The following is a 21,079-nucleotide window of genomic DNA, read 5'->3' on the forward strand; positions in this document are numbered from 1 at the left end:
TCCGACATTGATCTCTCGTATCTCTACGAGTCCTGGTATTCCTCAACTTTTTCCGAGTGGATTGAGTGGATCGGGTGATAAGCACGTGGCAGACACCACTACGGTATGACGTGTACATTCCACCCACCCAGTATCACCTATATACCCTCCGGAATGGAACATTGCGAGTACAGTGAGGTCTATAACTAACAGCATATATTCAAGTCAGAGAATTGGTACTCATATAAACACCTAAAAAGGGACAACCCATCACCATGTCCCGACCCCTTCTCGCTTCTCTTCGTCGACCGTTGCTCACCCGACCGGCTGTTCCCCTTCGACAAGCCCAATTCCAACCCCTTCGACATGCCTCTACTACCCCTTCCTACCCCTCCGCTCCCAGGCGATTCATCTCCTCGACTCTCTTCGTAGCGGGCGGGATATTGCTCGTAGCATACTACTACGACTCGAGATCATTACTGCATGAGCACGTGGTCATGCCTCTTGTCAGACTGGGTTTTGATGCTGAACAAGGCCATAAACTCGCTGTGAGATTGTTGAGTCTGGATAAATGGGCGAGACCTAGGGATATGGGCGTGGACGATGTTGAATTGCAGACAGAGGTGCGTCATCATATAACAGCTGGTCACGGATCTATAAAGACATAAAGCTGATTCCCATGAAAATGGTTCAGCTGTTCGGTCAAAAGATCACGAACCCTGTTGGGATAGCTGCTGGGTTCGACAAGGATGCTGATGCGATTGATGGGTTATTCGACCTTGGGTTTGGTTATGTGGAAGTTGGAAGTGTGACACCTGAGCCTCAGGTGAGCTAAGCTACCGGTATACACTCATGTCTTCAGATGAAGTTGTATTCTCATCTTCGATGTACCTCTTTAGCCCGGTAATCCAAAACCCAGATTCTTTAGACTGGAAGAAGATTCCGCTGCAATCAACCGATACGGTTTCAACTCCCTTGGTCATGGGCACACGTTGGCACGACTTCGTGCTCGTCTCGTAGCATTCGCTCAATCCCATCCTTCCCTTTTCCCCTCACCTTTACCGCTCAACCCCCTTCCTCCAGCGGGCATACCTCGATCGCTCCGACCCGGTCAACTGTTAGCTGTCAACTTGGGTAAAAACAAGGTTTCTCCTGCCGAGTCAAATGAAGATTATATCAAGGGAGTCAAACTACTAGGTCCCTACGCCGATGTGATAGTTATCAACGTCTCGTCACCCAACACACCTGGTCTAAGAGCATTGCAGGGTAAAGAAGTATTGAAGAACCTCTTATCGGACGTAGTCAGCGAGAGGAACAATTTGAAAAACTCCGATGGTCTACCGAAGATTGCTGTGAAAGTTGCAAGTGACCTGTCGGAAGATGAACTTGCCGATGTGGCTTATGCGGTTCGATCGAGTGGTGTCGAAGGAGTTATAGTCAGTAACACCACTGTTCGAAGAGGGGAACTTGGGTTGCTTTCGGATAAAAAGAATGAAATTGGTGGATTATCGGGTAAACCCTTATTCCCATATGCTTTGGAATCAATCAAAACTCTTCGACCACTCTTACCGCCATCTATACCCCTGATAGGATGTGGGGGAGTATCAACCGGAGAAGATGCTCTGAAAATGGCCAGAGCAGGTGCTAGCTTGGTACAGCTGTACACATCGTTTGGATACAGGGGTGTAGGTACACCGAGATTGATAAAGGATGAAATTACCGATCAGTTACATACGGGTCAAACCAATTGGTTAGGACAAGTTGGGAAAGATTATAGTAATGGACAGATGGGTTGGGACGAAAATAGGATCAAGCGTGAATCGGATAATATAAAGAAGGAAGCCGAAAATTTAGGTGATTTGTTAAGACACATCAGTGAAAAGGAGAGTATGGCGGATCTGATAAACAGAGCTGAACAAGCTTTGGGTAGAGGTAAAAGTGAATCTGTAGCAGAAGGGCCAAGAGATAATCTGGCCGGATCGACTTCATCCACGTCTGCAGGATCGATCTCTGATCAAAGAAATGATGTTGCTCAAGGTTTGATAGAATCTGGTGGTGCGAATATACAGCAAGGAGCAGAGGGACAACAACAAGGTAGATTGATAGAAGATACCCCTACGCAGAATCAACCAGCATCTTCGATTCAGGAAGCTCTGACATCTACCCCAGAATCGATCGATTTGACTCCTCGATTAGTGATTGTGGATCATCCTCCCATACCTGAGACCCGAGCAGAAGAGAGGGAAGATGAATGGGTACAGTCGGTGAGAAGCGGGCAGAGGAGACTTGTATAGTGGTAGTAGATAGATTCCAAAATGCAACTACAATGTTCGTGACTGTGTGATAAAAGGGAAAAGTGCCACATTCCGAGTCGTATGGGAAATTAGTTCCGTTAATTCGGGGATTGAACGACTGAGATGAATAACTCGAGCAACTCCCTGGTACCCACCACAGTCACGTCATGTAACTACAGTACAGGCTGATTCAGCTTGATAATCACTTCTACTCGTTATTCATCCTTGTCATTCATCCCTATAACACAACTTCTGGTGAGTTCGACTTCTAGTTCGTTTGCAAGCTTCCAGAGAGGATCAGATACGTGATTGGTAAGCGAGTGCGCAACACATGCATACGTTGGAAAAGGTATAAATACGAGTCAGAAAGATAAGGAATTTTCGGATATCTTTTTTTCCAACAATATCTTCTATAATCATCTACATCATCGTCATCGTTGTTGTATCATCTCTTCACACTTGTATCAATCAACATCATCAAGAACAGTCCGAGCTTACACTTATCTACTTGTACCATCACAAATAGAAATCAAACAATCAAAATGGTTAAAGCTATCGAATCCCACCAAGAATTCAAGGACCTCGTGAGTGTTATACTTTATCTCCAACCGATCATTTTCGTGTGCTGATCATTTCACTGCTGTTGATGATATTATAGATCTCCGGTTCTCAACCTGTCGTCGTCGACTACTGGGCCACATGGTGTGGTCCCTGTAAGATGATCTCTCCTCATTTCGCCAAGCTCGAGGAGAAATACCCAGGTGTCAAATTCGTTAAAGTTGACGTTGAGGAGCAAGAGGTGAGTCTTCCTCAGACTACAGCGTACTTCCTATTTCCTGTCTCATCATCGCGCCATTCACCCCATTCCTGCCCTACCACCTGATTTAACATGCTGATCAATCGACTCCAACTCCACCAGGAAATCGCCAAAGAAGCCGGTATCAAGGCTATGCCAACTTTCATCGCTTACAAGGATGGTCAACCCGTCGAGACCGTCACTGGAGCTGTTCCCGCCAAGCTTAACGTGAGTTTCCATATCTTCTGTTTCCGCTTCTGCCGTCAGCTATGTATTGACCCAATTGTACCTTCATTTGATATAGGCTCTTCTCGAAAAGATCTCCGCTTAAATGGGGTAATACAGGAAAGATAGATATAAGAGGAAATGGACTCGTGCATGTAGCATTCTGACGATACATGTATGTAGTTGAAAGACAACGGATGAAGTGCAAATACATCCGTCCGGTATTGACTGACCGCTCGTTGTTATTCTGACTAATATGCTAATCTACAAGACGACCTGATCATGCACATACATCGGACAAGCTTACAACCATTTGGAAGCGGTAGTTGTGAGCATTGAACTTGTCAATAGATAGATACAATGGTGCAAGGCCTTGAATAAGGTGTCTAATCCCTCCCTAATAGCCCATGATCCCATCCCTAGTCGACTGAATCTGACTTTGCATATCCTTCTTCACATCTTTCAGCGTATCGATCCTATTCGACATCAAGTCAATTGTCGTCTGTAAACCATCCATGACATCCGTATCTGGTCCTTCACCATAATCAGTTCTAGCAAAATCGATCAATTTCACTTGAGGTTCTCTCTCGGCCTCGTAGAATGGTGAGAAATAGTTAAACTTGATATCAGGTAAATCGTCGACGCTTATTTGGGTATTTCGATTTGGATAATCCTCGTTATTCTTTGAATTGTGATTGTAATACCCGATTAGATGGAGGTATGAGTCGATTTGACTTTCATTGACATTTTCTTCTGACAACGAATCGATCGATCCATCCGGCTCGTCAAGTCGTTCTTCTTCTTCGCCGTGAACGACGTATAAGGAGGATCCGACAAATCTCCATGAAGTTTTTCTGACAGCTTCTTTAAGCGATTCAATACGATATCGAATATGTCTGATGGTACTTATCGTCAGATCCACTTGATCTTTCTCTCTGTTCATTCGTTGTAAATCGAACAGATCTGGGGAAGTACGAGTTCTTGTACCGTCAATGGTGGGGATGAACCGTCTTGGATTCTTCCCAGGATGTAACATCTCATCATGTCGATATCTTTCCAAATCACTACTGAATACACTAATGGGCTGTGTCGATTTCGATCTTGACGAATCACCTTTGAATACGATGGTATCTCTAGGCGAGGGGAATAACCTCACAAAAGCATCATCAAGAGTATCACAGTCCTCTCTCTCATGGTCTTCTTCAGTCCTTTTCAGCGATTTACCATAGTATTTGTCCGTCTTCACATGATCCCATTCCCCCGTGATCGCATCTTGTATTGCAGTCTAGGTATATGCAAGATCATCAATCATCAGTTATCGCGATACATGTATCATACTCGCTATACAAGAACGAACGGAAGAGGAAGAACCCACATTGGCCCAAATCAGCCTTACAGCATCTAATTTACTGGTCGTATCGTTCACTTGATCTTCCATTCTCTTCAACTTAGGTGGAGTATTATCGCTTGCCCAGGGATCAATCATGTTCCTTCCCAATTTGATGTCGAACTCTGATATCGTGCTGGGTTTGTAACCGTATTTCAAGTTTTCGAGCATTATCGACTAACCATGTTTCAGCTAGTCTGTGATGATATACCCGAGGATCGTTTGTACTCACATTGGAATGGGTATCAGAGGTGTTATTCCTTAATAACCCCGGTCTACGACTCATCGGAGGACGTAGGTGAGAATTCGATGGACCAGCTTTTGAGAACGGTGAGAACATCTCCGGGACGGTGACCAAGACCGACGGATGATCGGTGAAACACCCTTCGTAATTTGGTACCCAATCTTTGATAGCTCGTAGAGGTGGATCATTACAGTTGATCCGTTCGTAGACGTTGATTTCTTGCAGGTGAGTTTTCTATAATGCACATCACGTCAGCAAGTTTCATTCATTTCACTGTGAAGCTTCTATTGTATCTGTCTCACCTTGACTATGGTAGAACCATCTGGACTAATCGCTATACCGTGTCCGCCACCGGTTTCGAAATCTCTTAGGACCCAAGGTGGTGGTCCCTCTGTGATCCTGAATTCCTCGACAGCCTGTTTGCCCGCAGAAGAAGCCGTAGATGTACCTGGATGAGAGTCGATAGGTGCGGTTATGGATATACTGGGTTGGGGTAACGTAACAGCAATCTCCATTGGATCATGCATGTCGTTCAATGGAGTTTCAATGACTGAACCATCTTTTGATAGATCAGGTAAGGACAATCCATCATCATCTTCGTTATCATTGAAGTCATCTTCCATTTCTGGAACTTGATCTTCAGCTATCATGCCTCCATCTTCAACCAACGGGCCAAAAGCGTAGGTCGAGCTGATAGAAGGGAGTGATCTGGATCCAGCCAAGCTCTCCAAACTCCGTGAAGAAGTCATGTCTTCTTCATCTTTATGAGTAAGTAAAACGTCACCTTCACTCTGTTCTTGTCCTTCCGAATATATGTTCATTGCTATATACTCGCTGCGGGGGATCTTCATTACACCCCCATCGGGATCTTGGAACGTCACGAAATCCTCGCGGTCCCGCCTAGTACCTAGACCCAGCGAGTGACGAAAGGCAGTGTCCGCATCGTCGTAGTCGCTCAAACTGTGGACTGAGCTAGGCATTTTGGAATGATCGTCAGTTTGATGATGATCGAATGGCGAATAGTATCGCAATGAATCAATCAACCATATACCTCAAAATGAAAATCTTGATAAATGAGATTCTTTGCGAATGGGGTTTCGAGGAATCGCCACTTCTTTCTTTTTGAGATGACTATTATATAGGTATCTGTTCTGATCAGAAGGCTGAGATTGACTAACAATGACGAAATGTACGTTGACCAAGCACAGTTACTGAATTTTTACTGCGTGTGTGGGTGTATTCTATTTTACTGCTAGTCTAGTGAGGACAAACGATAGTGAAAGATTCAGTGTCTTTCTGTCTCTCTTTCTTTCTCTCTTTTTCTAATTGCAGAAGGCTTGACCTCAAAGATGATAATGCGTATGATGAATATTATGCCTTCTTTTTTCTTTTTCTAATTTCTTTTCAATGATTTCCGATAGCGACTTATATCGTCGTCGAACCCAGCCACTGTATATGGAATATAACAAGAAAAGAAAAGGGCAAAACAAGAGAACTGAGCGAACAGAAGTGGACACCATCCTGGCGGCTGTCATGCCATATGGCTCGGTCGATAGACAAGCATCTAGTTCTTAGGAGAAATCTTCTGACCGAATTTGAAATGTCAGATTTATCAAAAGAAGATAAACACTCCGATTTTCTTTTTTAGTAAGATAACTTATATCGATTGCGTAGTAGAGGAGAACGACCCGAACATGTGTCGACCCCATGATTATCAAATTAGCAATTGTGATTTGTATCGAATAGTACACACAGTCTTACCCCTTTTGTCCTTCATGAAAGGATGAGCATATAGGGATTTGCAAAACGAGTATCATGTATCAGGAATGATAACGAATAGACAATTCTCCTATATTTACTGTATTGTATCGCTCGCGGTAAAAAGGAGTGAGTGAAGAGCCCTTCTTGCTTCTAAGGAAGCGACTTCTTCCGGACTTGATCCGATCAGACGATCATCGGAGCTTGTCAGATTATCGACATGTCTTCTAGACTTCATCTTAGTCTGGCACTGATCCCATACAGTCTATAGCCAGAGAAAGATGAGTCAAGATCAAGGTCCTTCCGAGATAGCGTACTGGTGATGCATTATTATACTGTACTAGTCTTACCTTGTCAGCTATCGGAGCATCTTTTTTCTATTACCATGGTTTTTTTCCCTTTTAGGGTTATAGATGCCAACATTCAGCTTAGTAACCTTTACCATCACCTTTGGTCTCAGTGTGCTGATTGTGTTTAGCCAAACAGCCCATGATCCTATCGACCTCTCCCAAGGGAGCGAGAGGGTAGGTACCTTTATGCTCCAGTAATCGACGGAGCTCATGGGGATAGTCGGTGATTATACCTATGATCCGCATCAGCCGATTTAGTCGACCTGCTAGGTATAATGAAGAATGTCACGCAGACTCACCGTCTACTCCAATATCGAAGAGATATTCAAAGAGGTTCTTTCGGCTACATTGCGTCATGATAGTAAGCAAAGATCACTCGTTGTTCTTGTACAATAAGTGATCTCATACTCACTTAGCGGTCCATGGTTTGACTTGTAAACCCAATGAATGAGCCGTATCGACCATTGTCTTATTGACGAATCCGATCCAACCTTCTTCAGCAGGATCAACAGCCAACGAAGCGCCCTAAATCGTCCACCTCACATCAGCTAGGTCAAGAAACCGTTTAACCCATTAGGATAGGAACATACAGCAGTGACTGAGGGTGAGATCAAGTCGGCATTGATTGAGGCAGCAGCCCTGACCACTCTTTCTGCAATGGTATCACCAGGGAAAGTATCTATATCGAGACCGGCCAGCCAATTCGAAGGGCCTGTACCGTGTGTAGTGAGATTACCGCCACTCCCGTTGGGCAATTGTTTGTAGACTGAAAATAGCATATCAACCCAACCGCTCAATTCCGGCAAAGAGAGTAAAGACAGCTACAGTGAAAGAACACTCACTGGTAGAATCATCAAACAAAGCTGAAGTCCTCAATTGAGGATACAACTCTTTCGACAACACCAAAGCCGACCATTCGAAAGACTGATGTGTTACCCTATCCCAGATATTATACTGAGCATAAATGTCTCCAATGGCTTTAACGAAATCTTCAGCACTTCGAGTCAAGTTGTGATAATCGCCATCAACCTTAGTTTCAATGTTGAATAGTACTTGTTCGTCCGTCGCACAAGAGACGAAATCGAACATCTCGGAAAGGGTCGATAACTTGGTACCAGCATAAAGCTCTACCCATAAAATATGATCAGATCAGCATTGTTTATTGCCATCTCGAGTGAATGGCAGCACATTGACGAAAGCATATTTACCTTGTAATGGGAAGCCGTCCAATCTCAAAGAACCACAATCAAGGGTCTTGACCTGTGACAAAGTTCTACAAGTCTATTAGCGATACAATATCCTCAAACAACAAAGTTGACTGACTTACAAATTAGCGATATATTTCCCTACATAAGGATACATCGGGTCTCCCTCCTCGACTGCACCCGTATCTATACACTTAGTAGGATCTATATTCTCATCGTGCCACACGATCAGATGACCATCTTTCGTGAGACCAAGATCCATTTCGAGGGTGGTAACGCCATTGATCAAGCCCCATGCGAATGATGGTAGGGTACTACAGAACGATATGTTCCCAATATCAGCACATACTTTCTCATCGCAGTCTACAAAGAGTGAGTGCGGTATGTAGATAGCTCACTTCTCGATAGTCTCACCTCGACCACCCCTGTGTCCTTGTAGATCAAAGTACTTTGAGTAAGCCCAACGCTTCATGGGAGAAGCGGAGATTACACCAAGGAAGAGGGAGAGCACGGCGATGGATCGCATCTTGCTTTGTCCGTTGTGGTTTTTTGGGGTGGGTGATCCCTCATCCTCGTCCTGGTCCTCTATTCGGTTCGGGCCTTATATACGAAGAGATTTCGAAAAAGGATCAGTACTCGTGAACGCAAGTCACTAAAACGTGTGTAGATGTCGATACAAGACGAGTTGATTAAACCTTTAAGTGAACGAGGTAAGTCAACACGTTCATCAGCTCATCGGAGCATATTGCTGAAAGCTATCTAGCCTGTCATGCTTCTGTAGTTCATGATCTTCAGCAACTTTGGGTCAAGTCATCAATCCAGTCTGCCAAGCACCGATATATTCTCAGGAACGGCTAAAGAAATGGTATGGTTGAAACGTGCGTTAATCAGATAATGAATTGACGGAGAAGAGCGTGATTAGTGTTCCCGAGCTGAAGCCTCCTACATCACATGTACGCTGCTGCCAAGAACAGTTCGGCCATATCAATCAGGTGTTAAAGTAAGGTCAGTAAGCAAGACCAAACTGTCCATGCATAATCTGTGTTGCCATAGTATTCCGTATATTGTACATTCCTTCTAACAGCTTCGCCATTCCGTTCACAAACCCCACTCACATTCACTTCAATCACCCACCTTACTTCCTTCCACTGTATATAACTCGAGTTACAGTCCGACCCACGAATGCACACCCGCAGGATTATGTAAACTTGTCTGACCAATTTTGATCCTATTCAACTCTCCTATATGTGTCGAGGCGCTATTCGAACTGCTAAATCCAGGTGAGAATGGCGCGTCCATCAATGGGGAAGGTTGTCCACCTAATCCACCAGAGGAAGAAACGTGTCTTGAACCATTGGGTGTCAGACCAGCCGAGGTAGGTATATTCTGCGATACGGACAGGTACGATTCGACCGACCATTCGTACCATATTTTCCTTCCTCTCGAATCGCATAACCTCCATAGGTTCACTTCTAGCTCCGATCCAGAGGGTAGATATAAAGCTTCCTTGAGTGGGAAATATAATGGGAACCAGGAGAACATATCGGGTGAAACTCGATGGGCGTTATCTGGATGAATGGATAATCCCACATTAGAGTACAGATGAGCTTCGAAATAACCTGCTAGACCGTGTAATGTAGCTGCGTGAGGGATGTGGAAGATATGTCGGGATGATCGCGTGTTGTGCGTATTGGTCAGAGGGGATCCTGCGGTTCAATCACTTATATGAGCTCCTCTCGAGAAGGTATACTGAATACCAGTGCGAGAGACTCACCGCTTGAATCCAATATCAGATCCCTTCTAGGATGTTCAAACTGCCAACACTGCTGTACTTTCTCTCCGCATCTTCCAGATACACCACCTCCGTCTCCAGAGATCAGATTCACTTGAGACATCATGACCACATATGGAGTTTCGGTTGCGCCAGCTGGACGGGACGGTTGGTGGACGTCATGGAAGAGCTTTGACGACGATATAGGTGCGACATGGGCTGTATAAGAAGTGGGAATGGAGATCCCGGTAGCTGAGCATGAAATCATATAAGCATAAGCGATAACACCTTGAATCGAAACATGACGAAAGCAGCTCTTGAATGTCATCACTCACGTTTCAAAAATCTCATAGCACCATCTAAACATTCAGGACTCAATTCATTATCACCGAAAGATCCCAATAATTCAGAAACCATTATATCGCATTTCTCCGGTACATCGACATTCCTCATATCGCCAAAGAAGATCTCAACTTGATCTCCCCATTCGATAGCTTTGCGCTCTTGCAGCGTGATGAATGCGTTGGGGTTTTTCTCCACTGCGTAGACGTTGGCCTGCCTATCTGCCCGAGATAGCGCTCGTAATGTACATGCAACGAGTGGACCTCTGCCTGCTCCGACGACTGTCACCACGCTGCGAGGATGATCATCAGCCTACGTTTCCAGGAATGCACTAGAAGGACAGCATGAAGACCAAGGGACGGTGAACACTCACTGAGTCTGACCCGCCGGCAAATCACTCAACGCCAAAGTGATAGCTTCCTCATACTGCCTATATTTGACCGGATCTCTCTCGAAGATATCGTAGGTCGCGCTACCTAGATCATCCATGAGGGGTTGTAAGGGAGCTTGAAGATAGTCCGCATATCCCGATGTGAACTCGTCCGCTGAGGGCGGCAGGCCATTAGGAGCGGGAGGTTGAGAAGTGATATGTCGAACGTATTGGAGATATGCGGTGGGTCCGCCAGCTGTATGTTTTTGCATGGTCGTACCGTGTAAAACGTATGTCGGGTTTTGCTACATCCATCGTCAAGTCCATGTTGAGAGTAAGACAACAAGGAAAGAACGTACCTTGCTCATACCCCTCAGAAACGCCTGACAAGCTTTACTTAAGACTGGATATCCTTTAGCGTTAGGGATGAAGGACCCGGCAGGTAGCCAGATATATTTGACTGGTTCGGCTGTCCATCTCGCCAATGCTCCCACACTAGGCGGCAGAGGGTTCGTAAGGTCAAGAGCTAACACAGGATAGTCAGACTCGCTCAGTACGGTCAGACCAAACTCAGATATGCGAAATCCACTCACTAACTGATAACCTAGGATGATATCCACACAGTGTCCTAATACAATCCCACATCTCCCAAGTCGAGCTTGGATCGCCCGTTATAGCTGCTGAACTCTTGGTGGACATGGTCGAGCTGGCGCCTGAGGCTATCCTGAGGTTCTGAGGATTACTAGTTGAACTTGGGTTATTGGCCTGATTGATCATTTGATTCAATTGAGCCTGGTGCATCGAGGTAGGTCTCGTCGATAGACTGCTAATTCGTTTATGTTTGTTACCTGTAGGTGTGGTAGTGGTATTTTGAGGAAGAGACGGGGCAGGACCTTGAGTGATGAGTTCGACAGGATCTGAGATGGGTATACGAATTGATATTTGGGTGAAAGCTGATGATCCCCCCATTTGCAATAGGTTGGATATCGCTCGTGCGTACGAAGGTAAGAAAGCTCGATTTATCAATGATGGAGCGGGAATGATAAGGACTGGTAGAGAGAGGTATAGAGCTTGGGCCATCTCTGATCGGAGAGCCTATACAACATGGCAGACTGATCAGTACACAATATACAATGCATTGTCGGGTGATGAGAAGATCAACTTACAATTTCCGAATCAAATCTTATACCTTCATCTGGACTATCCAGTTCCAACCATTCCGCAGCTGTCGTGATGACAGCCTGAGATTCCTCTAATCTACTAACGTTCACCTCATCTCTCTTCAACCCACCATCTCTCCTCCAGACATCAGCTTCTAGGTCGACCTTCTCCCTCTCCCTGTCTCGCTCTGCCAGTTGGTCAGGCGTGAGATCCTCGTCTTCCTCCACTGGTCTCAGACACAGTCGTTCCCACCTATCCTGCCATGCTGTGTTTGTAAGTGGTAGCGATACGAGGTCATAATCGGTGGAAGAAAGGGTGTTGGAGATGGTTTGCTGGAGTGGGGAAGGGTCTGGGCGAGGTGAGACTGGTAAAGAGGGGATGGGGGATGGTAAGGAGAATGCGATAGGGTGTCGAGGCATCGTGAACAGCTGGTTATCTCACCAATGTGAAGTGATGGAAAGTGAGCGCAGATCAATAAATACTGTGCAGCGATGATAGTAGGATAAGATGGGTCTGTATGTGTATTGTATGTATGCCAAGAGAGTACAAAGAGATGAAGTTTGGTTTGTTTTTACGCGTCCTTTCTGTTTTTCTAATTTTCGAATAACGGACACCCCCTTTGACGCGCCAAATTACTACGAGTACTGTACTGGTGGTATGGATGGATTAGGAAATGGCACCGAATCAAATGAACGGGGATCCTTCAACTAAGCATGCCATTGTCAGTCCAGGTCCAAGTCTATCGCTCAGCATGCACAACCCAGACAGGATACATGATCTCACAAGCGGGATGCCTTTGACTTTGACACATAAGCCCAATAAGGACTTCTGTGTCGTGACAAGGCGCTAGAGCAGGACGAATTCGTGTGATTATTCATTGACAGCGACCAAGCAAAAGGCTATAGTGAATAGGTGCGGGTAGGTGCCCGATTCGATTGACATGAAATGGTCCATCTTTCGTCAAGGTTATATCTGTATATCCTACTATATATAACTGTATATTCTAGTTTCTACTTCTAGCTATTGATTGTCCTTTGCCCTCTTGATGAACTAAGCCGAACCATTTCTCCCCACAACTTCCCATCCAGTCTGTCCGATCACTCAGCACTGTTGTCCAGATGACCCATTATCTAATAGATATAAGGGATAAACTTCCATCTGACCACCTTACAATACTCATCCCAATCTTCACCATATTTGACCGAACATTTGGCGAAATCCCTTCCACATCTATGCGTCAACACAGCCAAGAAGAAGATCGGATAAAACATCGTGATGGGAGTATTGAATCCAGCTGTCAATCCCCACGTACAAGCCTGAATCCAATCGGCAGTATAATTGATCTTTCTGGCGTATCTCCAGAGACCTCCAGTTAGAAGCTTGTTACCGTGTTTAGTCTGGATGTAAGTTGGGTTCTTGAGATCAGATCCGTACAGTACAGGGAAAGCCTTTCGAGGGTTGTGTTCACCTTGTTGATGCATCTTGAAGTTGGATTTTTGAGCCATAGAACAATCGAAGATGTAATAGAATGTAACGAGGGTGACGAACATCGCGATGTTACCCCATAATGGGAATTCATAGGTGGATGGAGGGGCTCGCGCCATGTAGATGACAGGATAGCAGTAAGTGAATGGGCTAAGTGCGTTCGTCAGCTCAACTTCACAACAGTTGTCGGAAGAGAATGGATTTACTTACACCCCAGCCATATTCCAGAAGATCAACATCCATCCAAATTTCTCATGGAACATATCCCAAGTTTGAGGAATCATATGTTCGCCTTTGGCACATGCGTTGATGTATAGACCAGTCGCCAAAAGCATATGCCACATATTGTATGATACTCTACCGAGCTCTTCGTACTGCTTGACCACACCAGAGAGGGAGATCAAGAACAACAACACCCATGGCACTCTAACCTCAGCGAACATCTTCAGGTCGATCCGACCAAGTCGGGGGTTAAGGGTGATACCCATGAAATGGTCGTAAATGACGTTACCAGACAGTCGCATGGGTTTACCACCATAGTGGAAAAGTCGTCCGCAAACGTCGATAAGGATAGATACAGAGAAAGAGACGATCAGTGCGACAGTCATGATCGGACCGTAGTTTTCGATGATCCATGGTAATCGGTAGATACCAGTCTTGTGTAGACCATAAGCAAGAAGTAGGGTAGCGTACCATGAGTAAAGAGCGTTGCACTGGTAGGGAAGGGCTTTGTAACCTAATGAAGGGACTGGAAGACCATTTTGAGTGAGACCAGGCATGAATTGAGCGAAGATGAGTTGAATAGCAGTGAGACCACAGTAAGTCACCCATGCGAATTTAGTAGGGTATGCACCCTATTGAATTACAGCTCGTCAGCTGAGTCGGTCAGTTTGCCGAGGATGGATGTCGGGCTCACCTCGTAGATGTGTTGACCCATCTTATTGAGGAATGGTCGGATGTCGTCTACTGAGGTAGGGTATACGAATTTACCTCGGTAGAACCACAGACAGATCCAGAGGTAGTCTAGCGGCTCGGTCTTAGTATATGTTTTTGTTTATCCTGTTGCCCTTCAACTCACACATGAGAAGAGGGAATCCGACCATCATGGCTGTGACACCTACGGGACCACCGAATTCGTATCTACACCATGGCAGTGTGCATCAGCAGCTGACACATTTCCCTACCCTGACAGCTGACACTCACGATTGATGTTCATCCAGTTTCTTATCCATCTCCTGTCCATGTTCGGTAGGCATGGCATTGATCTTCAACAAGGCGGTTGATTTCCCGTTGAGGATGTTATCAGAGTTGAGATTTCCATTGGACTTTCTCTTTCTGAGGTTGGACGAGGGTCCGTCCATGGTCACTGCCATCTTGCCGAGTGATTGCCGTAGTAAAGATACGATGAAAGAAGCAAGAAAAGAAAGCAGAAATAAAATCAAAATCAATTTCTGAATTATTTTCGATGCGCGTAAACAAATGCACGTCCTTTCAAGATTTGTTTTCTCGTACGATGAGCATACGAAGGTCCCCCACCCTGGTTCCGTCGGAAACATGCAGACGTCAATATTTTCCAAACGTCGATCTCATCTTGCAAGTCTCTCTCTCTCTCTCTACTTTAGCAATTGGGACCATCGTCAACATGCTTGTATAACACCAGGACACCATCAATGTCATCGCCCATCAGTACCCCTTCTTCAGGGGGTCCTTCGAATCCCCTGAACAGGCTGCATGTCCACCCTTCGATCGCTTCTCACTTGTCCACGGAGTTATCATTTCTCCAGACGCTACTCCTCAGAGCGAGGGATCAACATCGTACGCAGCTGTTCTTGAGGAGGATGCACGAGGTGTTAAGGATCGGAAGGATACTGCTCAAATATGTGAGGGAGACATCGAGCGTTCACACGGATGAGAGTGGATGGGAGACGAGAAGGTTAACAGGAGAACGATTGATATATCGTGTATGTTTCTCGTTCATCGTCCCTCTTAGGAATTGGTTTCATCCAGATTCGCCGCTCCATTCGCAAGTAGATGCTAATTCGTTTTGGATCCTCTCGCAGATGGTTAAATCACTATTTACCGCCCAACGCTTTACATCCCAAATAATCGAATTACATCACTTCTTACCTCTTCAAGCTAGCGTATTGGCTATCTACTCTAGGTTATTCACGATGAGCATGAATATCGCAAGTGGCCTGGGAATGGATATAGATTCAGTGATTCAACATGGTGGTCAATTGAAGCATCAGAAGAAAAAGAAGTTGATGAATGTTGATGTTGATGAACAAGGAGATAGGATTGGGGAGGTGGTTTTGAATGATACTAGAAATGGCAATGAGATGGGTATACATGGGATTGAACTGGGAGAAAGGATCCAAAGACCCTCAATAACACCTAGATTACAAGAAAATTCTCCTTTGACTTCTCGACGTCAGTCACCTGTATCAAAGTCAAATAACAGACAATTCAATGGAACCTCGCCTCAGATCGAACAGCCGACTGGTTTGTCTTCACGATCTCAGTCACCTCTGATATCAGCTCAGCCTGAACTAAGGGAAGATGATGGATATAATCCCTCTCGTCTCTCTGACACCACAATATCTGTCAATGTGCCCGACGACAATGATCCAACGAAAGATGGGAGAAAGGAAGATATACCCAAGAAACAGAAAAAACGATCACATGATCTTGACCTTGATTTAATATTCGATACGATCTCGTCCCATGCTCAGTCACCCAGAGTGAAGGAGAAAGGTCTGCCGCAACATTCGAATGAACCGCAAAAGAAGAAGAAGATCGAAATTTCAGGAGTGGATGAGAAATTGGAGAAACCTAAAAAGAAGAAGAAGAAGAAGAAAGATGCTATGGATGATATCTTTGGGTTTTGACGGAATGATGCTACCTCTTCGGTTTGACCGGTAGACACGAACAATGAGGAATGAATGGATCGACTATATTCCTCTCTCTTCGACTCGCTCGAGACACAATCACCCATCATCACGACTTGACCTCTACAGATGGTAATCCAGTCCCGCACAGACCTCGGACCGGCAATGTGTTTCAGTGACGGATCTCCAAAGGCAGGCTCGTGCGCGGTAATGATCTGTTGTTTACGTTTTACCGCTGGACTGATAAGATGGATGGTACCTGAATTGTAGTGGACTAGTGGTTTATCCCAAAAATGAGATCTGATCAGTCGTTCTCTCCATGAAATAACTTATGGAATCAATCCATCCTCTTTCCTTCCTTCTTCTTTGCTTTACATCTAATTCTGATCTACATACGAACTTACTAATTTGCTTATAAAATGCTTACTCTCATCTGCTGATACAATAAACTCAAAATAAACCCCAATGTCACAGACTACCATCATCCCTCTCACCCCATCTTCCTCTTCCTCTTCCTCCTGCTCTTCCTCCTCGACTTCCAAAAGGAAAAGAAACATATCTTCGGCAACGACCCCACCTGGCCAAGAATCGATCGAACATAACGTTCAAGTATTGCACCAGATATGTGCTCACGAACATGTGTTTCACGAGTTCTTCGCTGTATTGGATAGGTTGGAGAAACCGCCCGTGAAAGCGACTGAGGGGTTATACTATGATAGGAAGGGGTTGTTCGTCAATCCTCAGACCGGAGTGAGTGTGCTCATACTATACACTGATCATACAGATACTAACACTCCTAGTAGCTATTAGCTAAGAGGGAGGATGACATGCAGGTGTTGCAAAGGATGATCAAAACGATGTGAGTTCGCGGACACGCAAAAAGGAAAAGGAGATCGGAAAGCTGAATGATTCACTTCATGGATATAGTACGAACTATCAAAGAGTCCTGCCGGAAAACCTTATCCCAGAATACTGGCTTGACAAGTAAGTTCAAGTATCTCCCTGGATGGGTACATGCGAAATCTTCACTAAGATTGACATATGTACAAATGTAGGATCGAGCATAATTTCCTCTCAGCACTATCTAACATCCAAATCCACCTTCGTTCCGTCCCAGAATTAAATCATCAAGCAGGTTTATTCGCCAAACCCATCCCACCTATCCAATCTCTTACATCGACGAAGACCAGGAAAAGGAAAGTACCAAATTATACTTCTGGTAAACATAAAGGTGATATATCGGTTAGTGGAATAGAATTCATTCTCATCTCTTTTCCATCAGAGATTGATGATCCAGTGGACCTGGGATTCAACGATCAATTGATGTTTGAGGAATGGCATGGTGAGAGGGAAATTACTTGTATAGGTCTGGGTATGCCCAGAGTCGTCAACGTGAGTCCACTCTCCACCTCTCTGTTGCTCGACAGTAAAAGATATGTACTGTATCTACCACGCCTGAGCTGACATTGGGCTCTCGAAAACGTCAGCATAGATGCAGCGAAAATGTGTGTTGGCGATTCCCAAGGGATAAAATGAATTTCCATACTGGTTTGCAAGATGTAGGATGTTTAATTGGGTACTTCAATAGGAAGAAGAAATTGGTTGTCGGGGAACAATTATTTGCGTTTTATTCCAAAAATTTCGGTCAGTACTCCTAGAATCTCTCGATACTGTAATGCCGAGCTGAAATAGTAGTGGGATTGATCCATTAGCTAGAAACGAATGGTGAGTTATTCACTAACCGGATAGGAGTGATTACAGAGTACTAATTCTGATAAATCAACAATTAATACTTCTTATCACATGATAGTCGATGTCAAAGTCGAGTGTATCATCCCCCTGGTCCGGATCCACCACCTACACCGCCCTCATCTACCCGTTCCAATATATCCCAAGTGCACACCCCATTCTCCACTAATCCTCTTACACCTACATCGCTCAGCAGTCAACCCCGATGCAAAGAATCAACCAAGCAGGGAACTACCGTCGGCGATCCCGCCTCAAAGAAATTTTATGCTGATCCAGATGATAATGAAGATTTGGATTCTCCAAGATCTATCTCACCGCCGGTTGCGAAACGACTTCGAACTGTATTATCGCCAGAATCAGATCTTGCAGATATTAATGAAGATGTCTTTGGGCAAATACATTCTATACCCACGGAAGCAGAAGTGATCCTCGAACGGCCAACACACGTTCGATCTCTCGTTGAAGGGTTAGGAATCAAGGGTAGTAGTTGGGATAATCCGATTGAGGTCGACTTCGATGATAAGTTGTCGGATGGTGGTACTTCACCGGACGTCAGACTGGATGATGGTACAGTAGGTGATGGACGCTTGATAGTCACTGTGGACGACGAAGATGAAGATGATGGAGAAAATGAGATCAAGGATCTAGATTTAGCAAGAGAGGAAGAAGATGGGAGTGAAATGAATGGACTAGAATTGATCGACAAAGACGAATGGCAAGCGATATTGAAGAGAAGGCTTTCCAGCTTGGCAACTCATCGGTTCTCTGATACAGTTGTATCGGTAAACCCATTGGTTAGCAATATCGCTATAGACGAAGAAGAAGAAATCCAATTTGTGAAGCTTGTCACCAAAAATCCTACTTTGATTGAAAATGGTAATGGGACTATGGTGATAGAGCCAGATACAGAAGATGAATCCACAGGTAAGTTATAAACGAGCAATTGATTGGAAATATAAGCGATACTGATCCATTATGCCCCTTCAGAATCTATATTCCGTAAAGTACCTGATTTTGTCAGGCCTCCTCCTCCGAATAACTCGACTCATCTCAAAGTGACAGGAAAAGAGGTTGAGAAGTGTAGACGAGAGATCAGGAAAGTGAACTTTCATTGGAAAAGACTCGAGACGGTAGTAAGAGGCTTCAATAAGGATGATCAAAGGTATAAAAGGGATAACATGAGATGGAAAAGGTAACTTCCAGCCACTTAACATGTTCATTTATGTGTTCATTGTTTTACGTGAATGGTCGTGACTGATATATGCTCCTTTTTAAGATACCTCACCTCTGGGAGTCGAAGCGAAACCTTCGATCGTATCTGAATTTGCCCAACATGCTAGCTATTGTCTCGAGCTGGATTGGTACGATTGATATGTTGTGAGAATGTACATTGCTATATGTTACATGCTGGGATGTCGATGCCTGGAGTATCACTTGATCTGTTATCCATGTTGAGATATATGTAGTATACTGTATCACCTGATTTGCGCAAGTGGTAGTTTTACTTAATTACTTAATAACGTATATGTAACTCATCAACTTGAATTGATGCACATTCATGAACGCAAGATGCAATGCACAAACAAAAGGGAATCGTGAATGCGAAGTGCCACACGCGAAGGTGACAGTCGGCGTTATTCGGTAATTTCGATTAACGAAAGTTGACGAACGGTATCAAATTTGGTCCACTGCGTCTGATTGATCCAATTTCGAGGTTTTTCGTCAGCATGGTGAATTAAAGGTTTATTCATCCTTCGATAGATAACATCAACCTTCGTTTGACGCCAACCCCACCTATCCATCAAGTGAGTACGTTCGAGCCCATATCGCTAGGCCTATAGGCAGGAAACAGGAAAAGAGAGAGAGAAGAAGAAGAAGAAGAAGAAAGGCTCGAAACAATGAATGTTTGATATCTAATATATGAGATAGTAGAAAGGAATTGCTGTTCGGGTGGATTGTAGACCCAGCGCCCAGAAGAGAAATGCACATAATTAAGGATGTATACTGATATTGTGTCTGCTGAGTAGGACCTCAAGAAAAACGACTTATTCAAGTCAACCAAAAAATAGATATTCAATATGTGAGTTGCAACGCTAGTCTTATGCGCCGAGTTCAGAGGAGATACTGATGTTATTTTGCATTGTAGGGCTCACTCTAACGTTTGGTTCTCCCGGTGAGTTGGTGGTTTTATTATTGAAGATCAAAATGGACTATGGAGAGTGGAAAATCAGTATACATGGGATATCAGTGAGCAGTGTATGGTAGAAAGGAACAGGATTGAGATATCTACAATAGTGAAGGAAGATCAATCGAGAGATAAGGATCTCGACAAGAAGTAATGGACGGAGCAAGGGCTTGGAAGATCGAGATCAAGCATGAGAAGCGAAGATGGAATGATCGATGTTGGAGAAATTGGATTGGAATTGGATATTTGAAGAACAGCTCGACTGACTATCTCCTTCACGAATATAGACCCAGAAACTACGGTAAAGGTTCTCGACAATGTCGAGTCTGTGCTCACCAAGCTGGTCTCATCAGGTGAGTTTGGTTGATCGTACCTGATGAAGTGGTAGATACTGATTTGAATATTCGTAATCGCAGAAAATGGTACGTTTGACGATTCATGGCGAGATTATCCGTCAAAGAACGATATCGAGGAGATTGGATATGTAACTGACTGTGTTGGTGTTTGCGATCAAATAGGGGTCTTGACATGTGCAGACAATGTTTCCGAGAGAAGGTGAGTTTAGTTCACCTTGAACAAGGTAATCGCTGCAAGGACGTATACTGATGTCTCATTCATTACATAGTCCAAGCAAATCGGTTTCGTCAAGGTTAGTAGTGCTGATACCCTCGTCGCCTTGTGACAATGATACATGATATACTGACTGATTTCCATTTTTACAGAACAACTAAGATGGATCGTTTCCCATATTAGCTGAACGAGGAATTGGGCAGATGGATGGAAGGACGGTCGCTTTTCATAGGGGGATTTGTATCCATGACGTGATGGCATTGCTATTTTCTGATTGCATCGTGTCCATCTGTCTGCTTTTGTCTGTCCTGCAACATCGT

General features: G+C 44.5%; 9 protein-coding genes across 9 annotated transcripts; 5 read left to right on the top strand and 4 right to left on the bottom strand.

Moving 5' to 3' along the window:
• Nucleotides 1-254: 254 nt before the first annotated feature.
• Nucleotides 255-2,273, top strand: V865_007367 (dihydroorotate dehydrogenase (fumarate); the record flags this gene model as incomplete). The annotated part of the gene is made up of 3 exons (XM_066231115.1): nt 255-602; nt 674-805; nt 879-2,273. 3 exons carry the CDS (start codon nt 255-257, stop codon nt 2,271-2,273), a joined length of 1,875 nt encoding a protein of 624 aa, XP_066087212.1.
• A 542-nt stretch (nt 2,274-2,815) lies between these two features.
• Nucleotides 2,816-3,400, top strand: V865_007368 (thioredoxin; the record flags this gene model as incomplete). The annotated part of the gene is made up of 4 exons (XM_066231116.1): nt 2,816-2,857; nt 2,932-3,072; nt 3,193-3,297; nt 3,374-3,400. 4 exons carry the CDS (start codon nt 2,816-2,818, stop codon nt 3,398-3,400), a joined length of 315 nt encoding a protein of 104 aa, XP_066087213.1.
• Nucleotides 3,401-3,691: 291 nt separating this feature from the next.
• On the bottom strand, nt 3,692-5,905 carry V865_007369 (uncharacterized protein; the record flags this gene model as incomplete). The annotated part of the gene is made up of 4 exons (XM_066231117.1): nt 3,692-4,579; nt 4,670-4,858; nt 4,914-5,159; nt 5,228-5,905. The coding sequence occupies 4 exons, from the start codon at nt 5,903-5,905 to the stop codon at nt 3,692-3,694; spliced, it is 2,001 nt and encodes a 666-aa protein (XP_066087214.1).
• A 1,206-nt stretch (nt 5,906-7,111) lies between these two features.
• On the bottom strand, nt 7,112-8,764 carry V865_007370 (uncharacterized protein; the record flags this gene model as incomplete). The annotated part of the gene is made up of 8 exons (XM_066231118.1): nt 7,112-7,266; nt 7,333-7,376; nt 7,446-7,558; nt 7,624-7,799; nt 7,876-8,160; nt 8,242-8,306; nt 8,361-8,552; nt 8,637-8,764. 8 exons carry the CDS (start codon nt 8,762-8,764, stop codon nt 7,112-7,114), a joined length of 1,158 nt encoding a protein of 385 aa, XP_066087215.1.
• Nucleotides 8,765-9,402: 638 nt separating this feature from the next.
• On the bottom strand, nt 9,403-12,301 carry V865_007371 (uncharacterized protein; the record flags this gene model as incomplete). Its single annotated transcript, XM_066231119.1, has 7 exons — nt 9,403-9,944; nt 10,013-10,261; nt 10,345-10,643; nt 10,725-11,026; nt 11,081-11,247; nt 11,315-11,816; nt 11,888-12,301. The coding sequence occupies 7 exons, from the start codon at nt 12,299-12,301 to the stop codon at nt 9,403-9,405; spliced, it is 2,475 nt and encodes an 824-aa protein (XP_066087216.1).
• A 711-nt stretch (nt 12,302-13,012) lies between these two features.
• On the bottom strand, nt 13,013-14,740 carry V865_007372 (uncharacterized protein; the record flags this gene model as incomplete). The annotated part of the gene is made up of 5 exons (XM_066231120.1): nt 13,013-13,517; nt 13,578-14,221; nt 14,284-14,390; nt 14,446-14,507; nt 14,571-14,740. 5 exons carry the CDS (start codon nt 14,738-14,740, stop codon nt 13,013-13,015), a joined length of 1,488 nt encoding a protein of 495 aa, XP_066087217.1.
• Nucleotides 14,741-15,037: 297 nt separating this feature from the next.
• Nucleotides 15,038-16,255, top strand: V865_007373 (uncharacterized protein; the record flags this gene model as incomplete). Its single annotated transcript, XM_066231121.1, has 2 exons — nt 15,038-15,328; nt 15,428-16,255. 2 exons carry the CDS (start codon nt 15,038-15,040, stop codon nt 16,253-16,255), a joined length of 1,119 nt encoding a protein of 372 aa, XP_066087218.1.
• A 465-nt stretch (nt 16,256-16,720) lies between these two features.
• On the top strand, nt 16,721-19,200 carry V865_007374 (uncharacterized protein; the record flags this gene model as incomplete). Its single annotated transcript, XM_066231122.1, has 8 exons — nt 16,721-17,005; nt 17,059-17,114; nt 17,183-17,239; nt 17,311-17,647; nt 17,743-17,899; nt 17,968-17,980; nt 18,066-18,928; nt 18,992-19,200. 8 exons carry the CDS (start codon nt 16,721-16,723, stop codon nt 19,198-19,200), a joined length of 1,977 nt encoding a protein of 658 aa, XP_066087219.1.
• A 931-nt stretch (nt 19,201-20,131) lies between these two features.
• Nucleotides 20,132-20,942, top strand: V865_007375 (uncharacterized protein; the record flags this gene model as incomplete). Its single annotated transcript, XM_066231123.1, has 5 exons — nt 20,132-20,177; nt 20,477-20,542; nt 20,606-20,744; nt 20,815-20,838; nt 20,912-20,942. 5 exons carry the CDS (start codon nt 20,132-20,134, stop codon nt 20,940-20,942), a joined length of 306 nt encoding a protein of 101 aa, XP_066087220.1.
• Between the last annotated feature and the right edge of the window lie 137 nt (nt 20,943-21,079).

The sequence above is a fragment of the Kwoniella europaea genome, chromosome 2, assembly GCF_036810445.1.
Source record: "Kwoniella europaea PYCC6329 chromosome 2, complete sequence".
Lineage (NCBI taxonomy): Eukaryota > Fungi > Basidiomycota > Tremellomycetes > Tremellales > Cryptococcaceae > Kwoniella > Kwoniella europaea.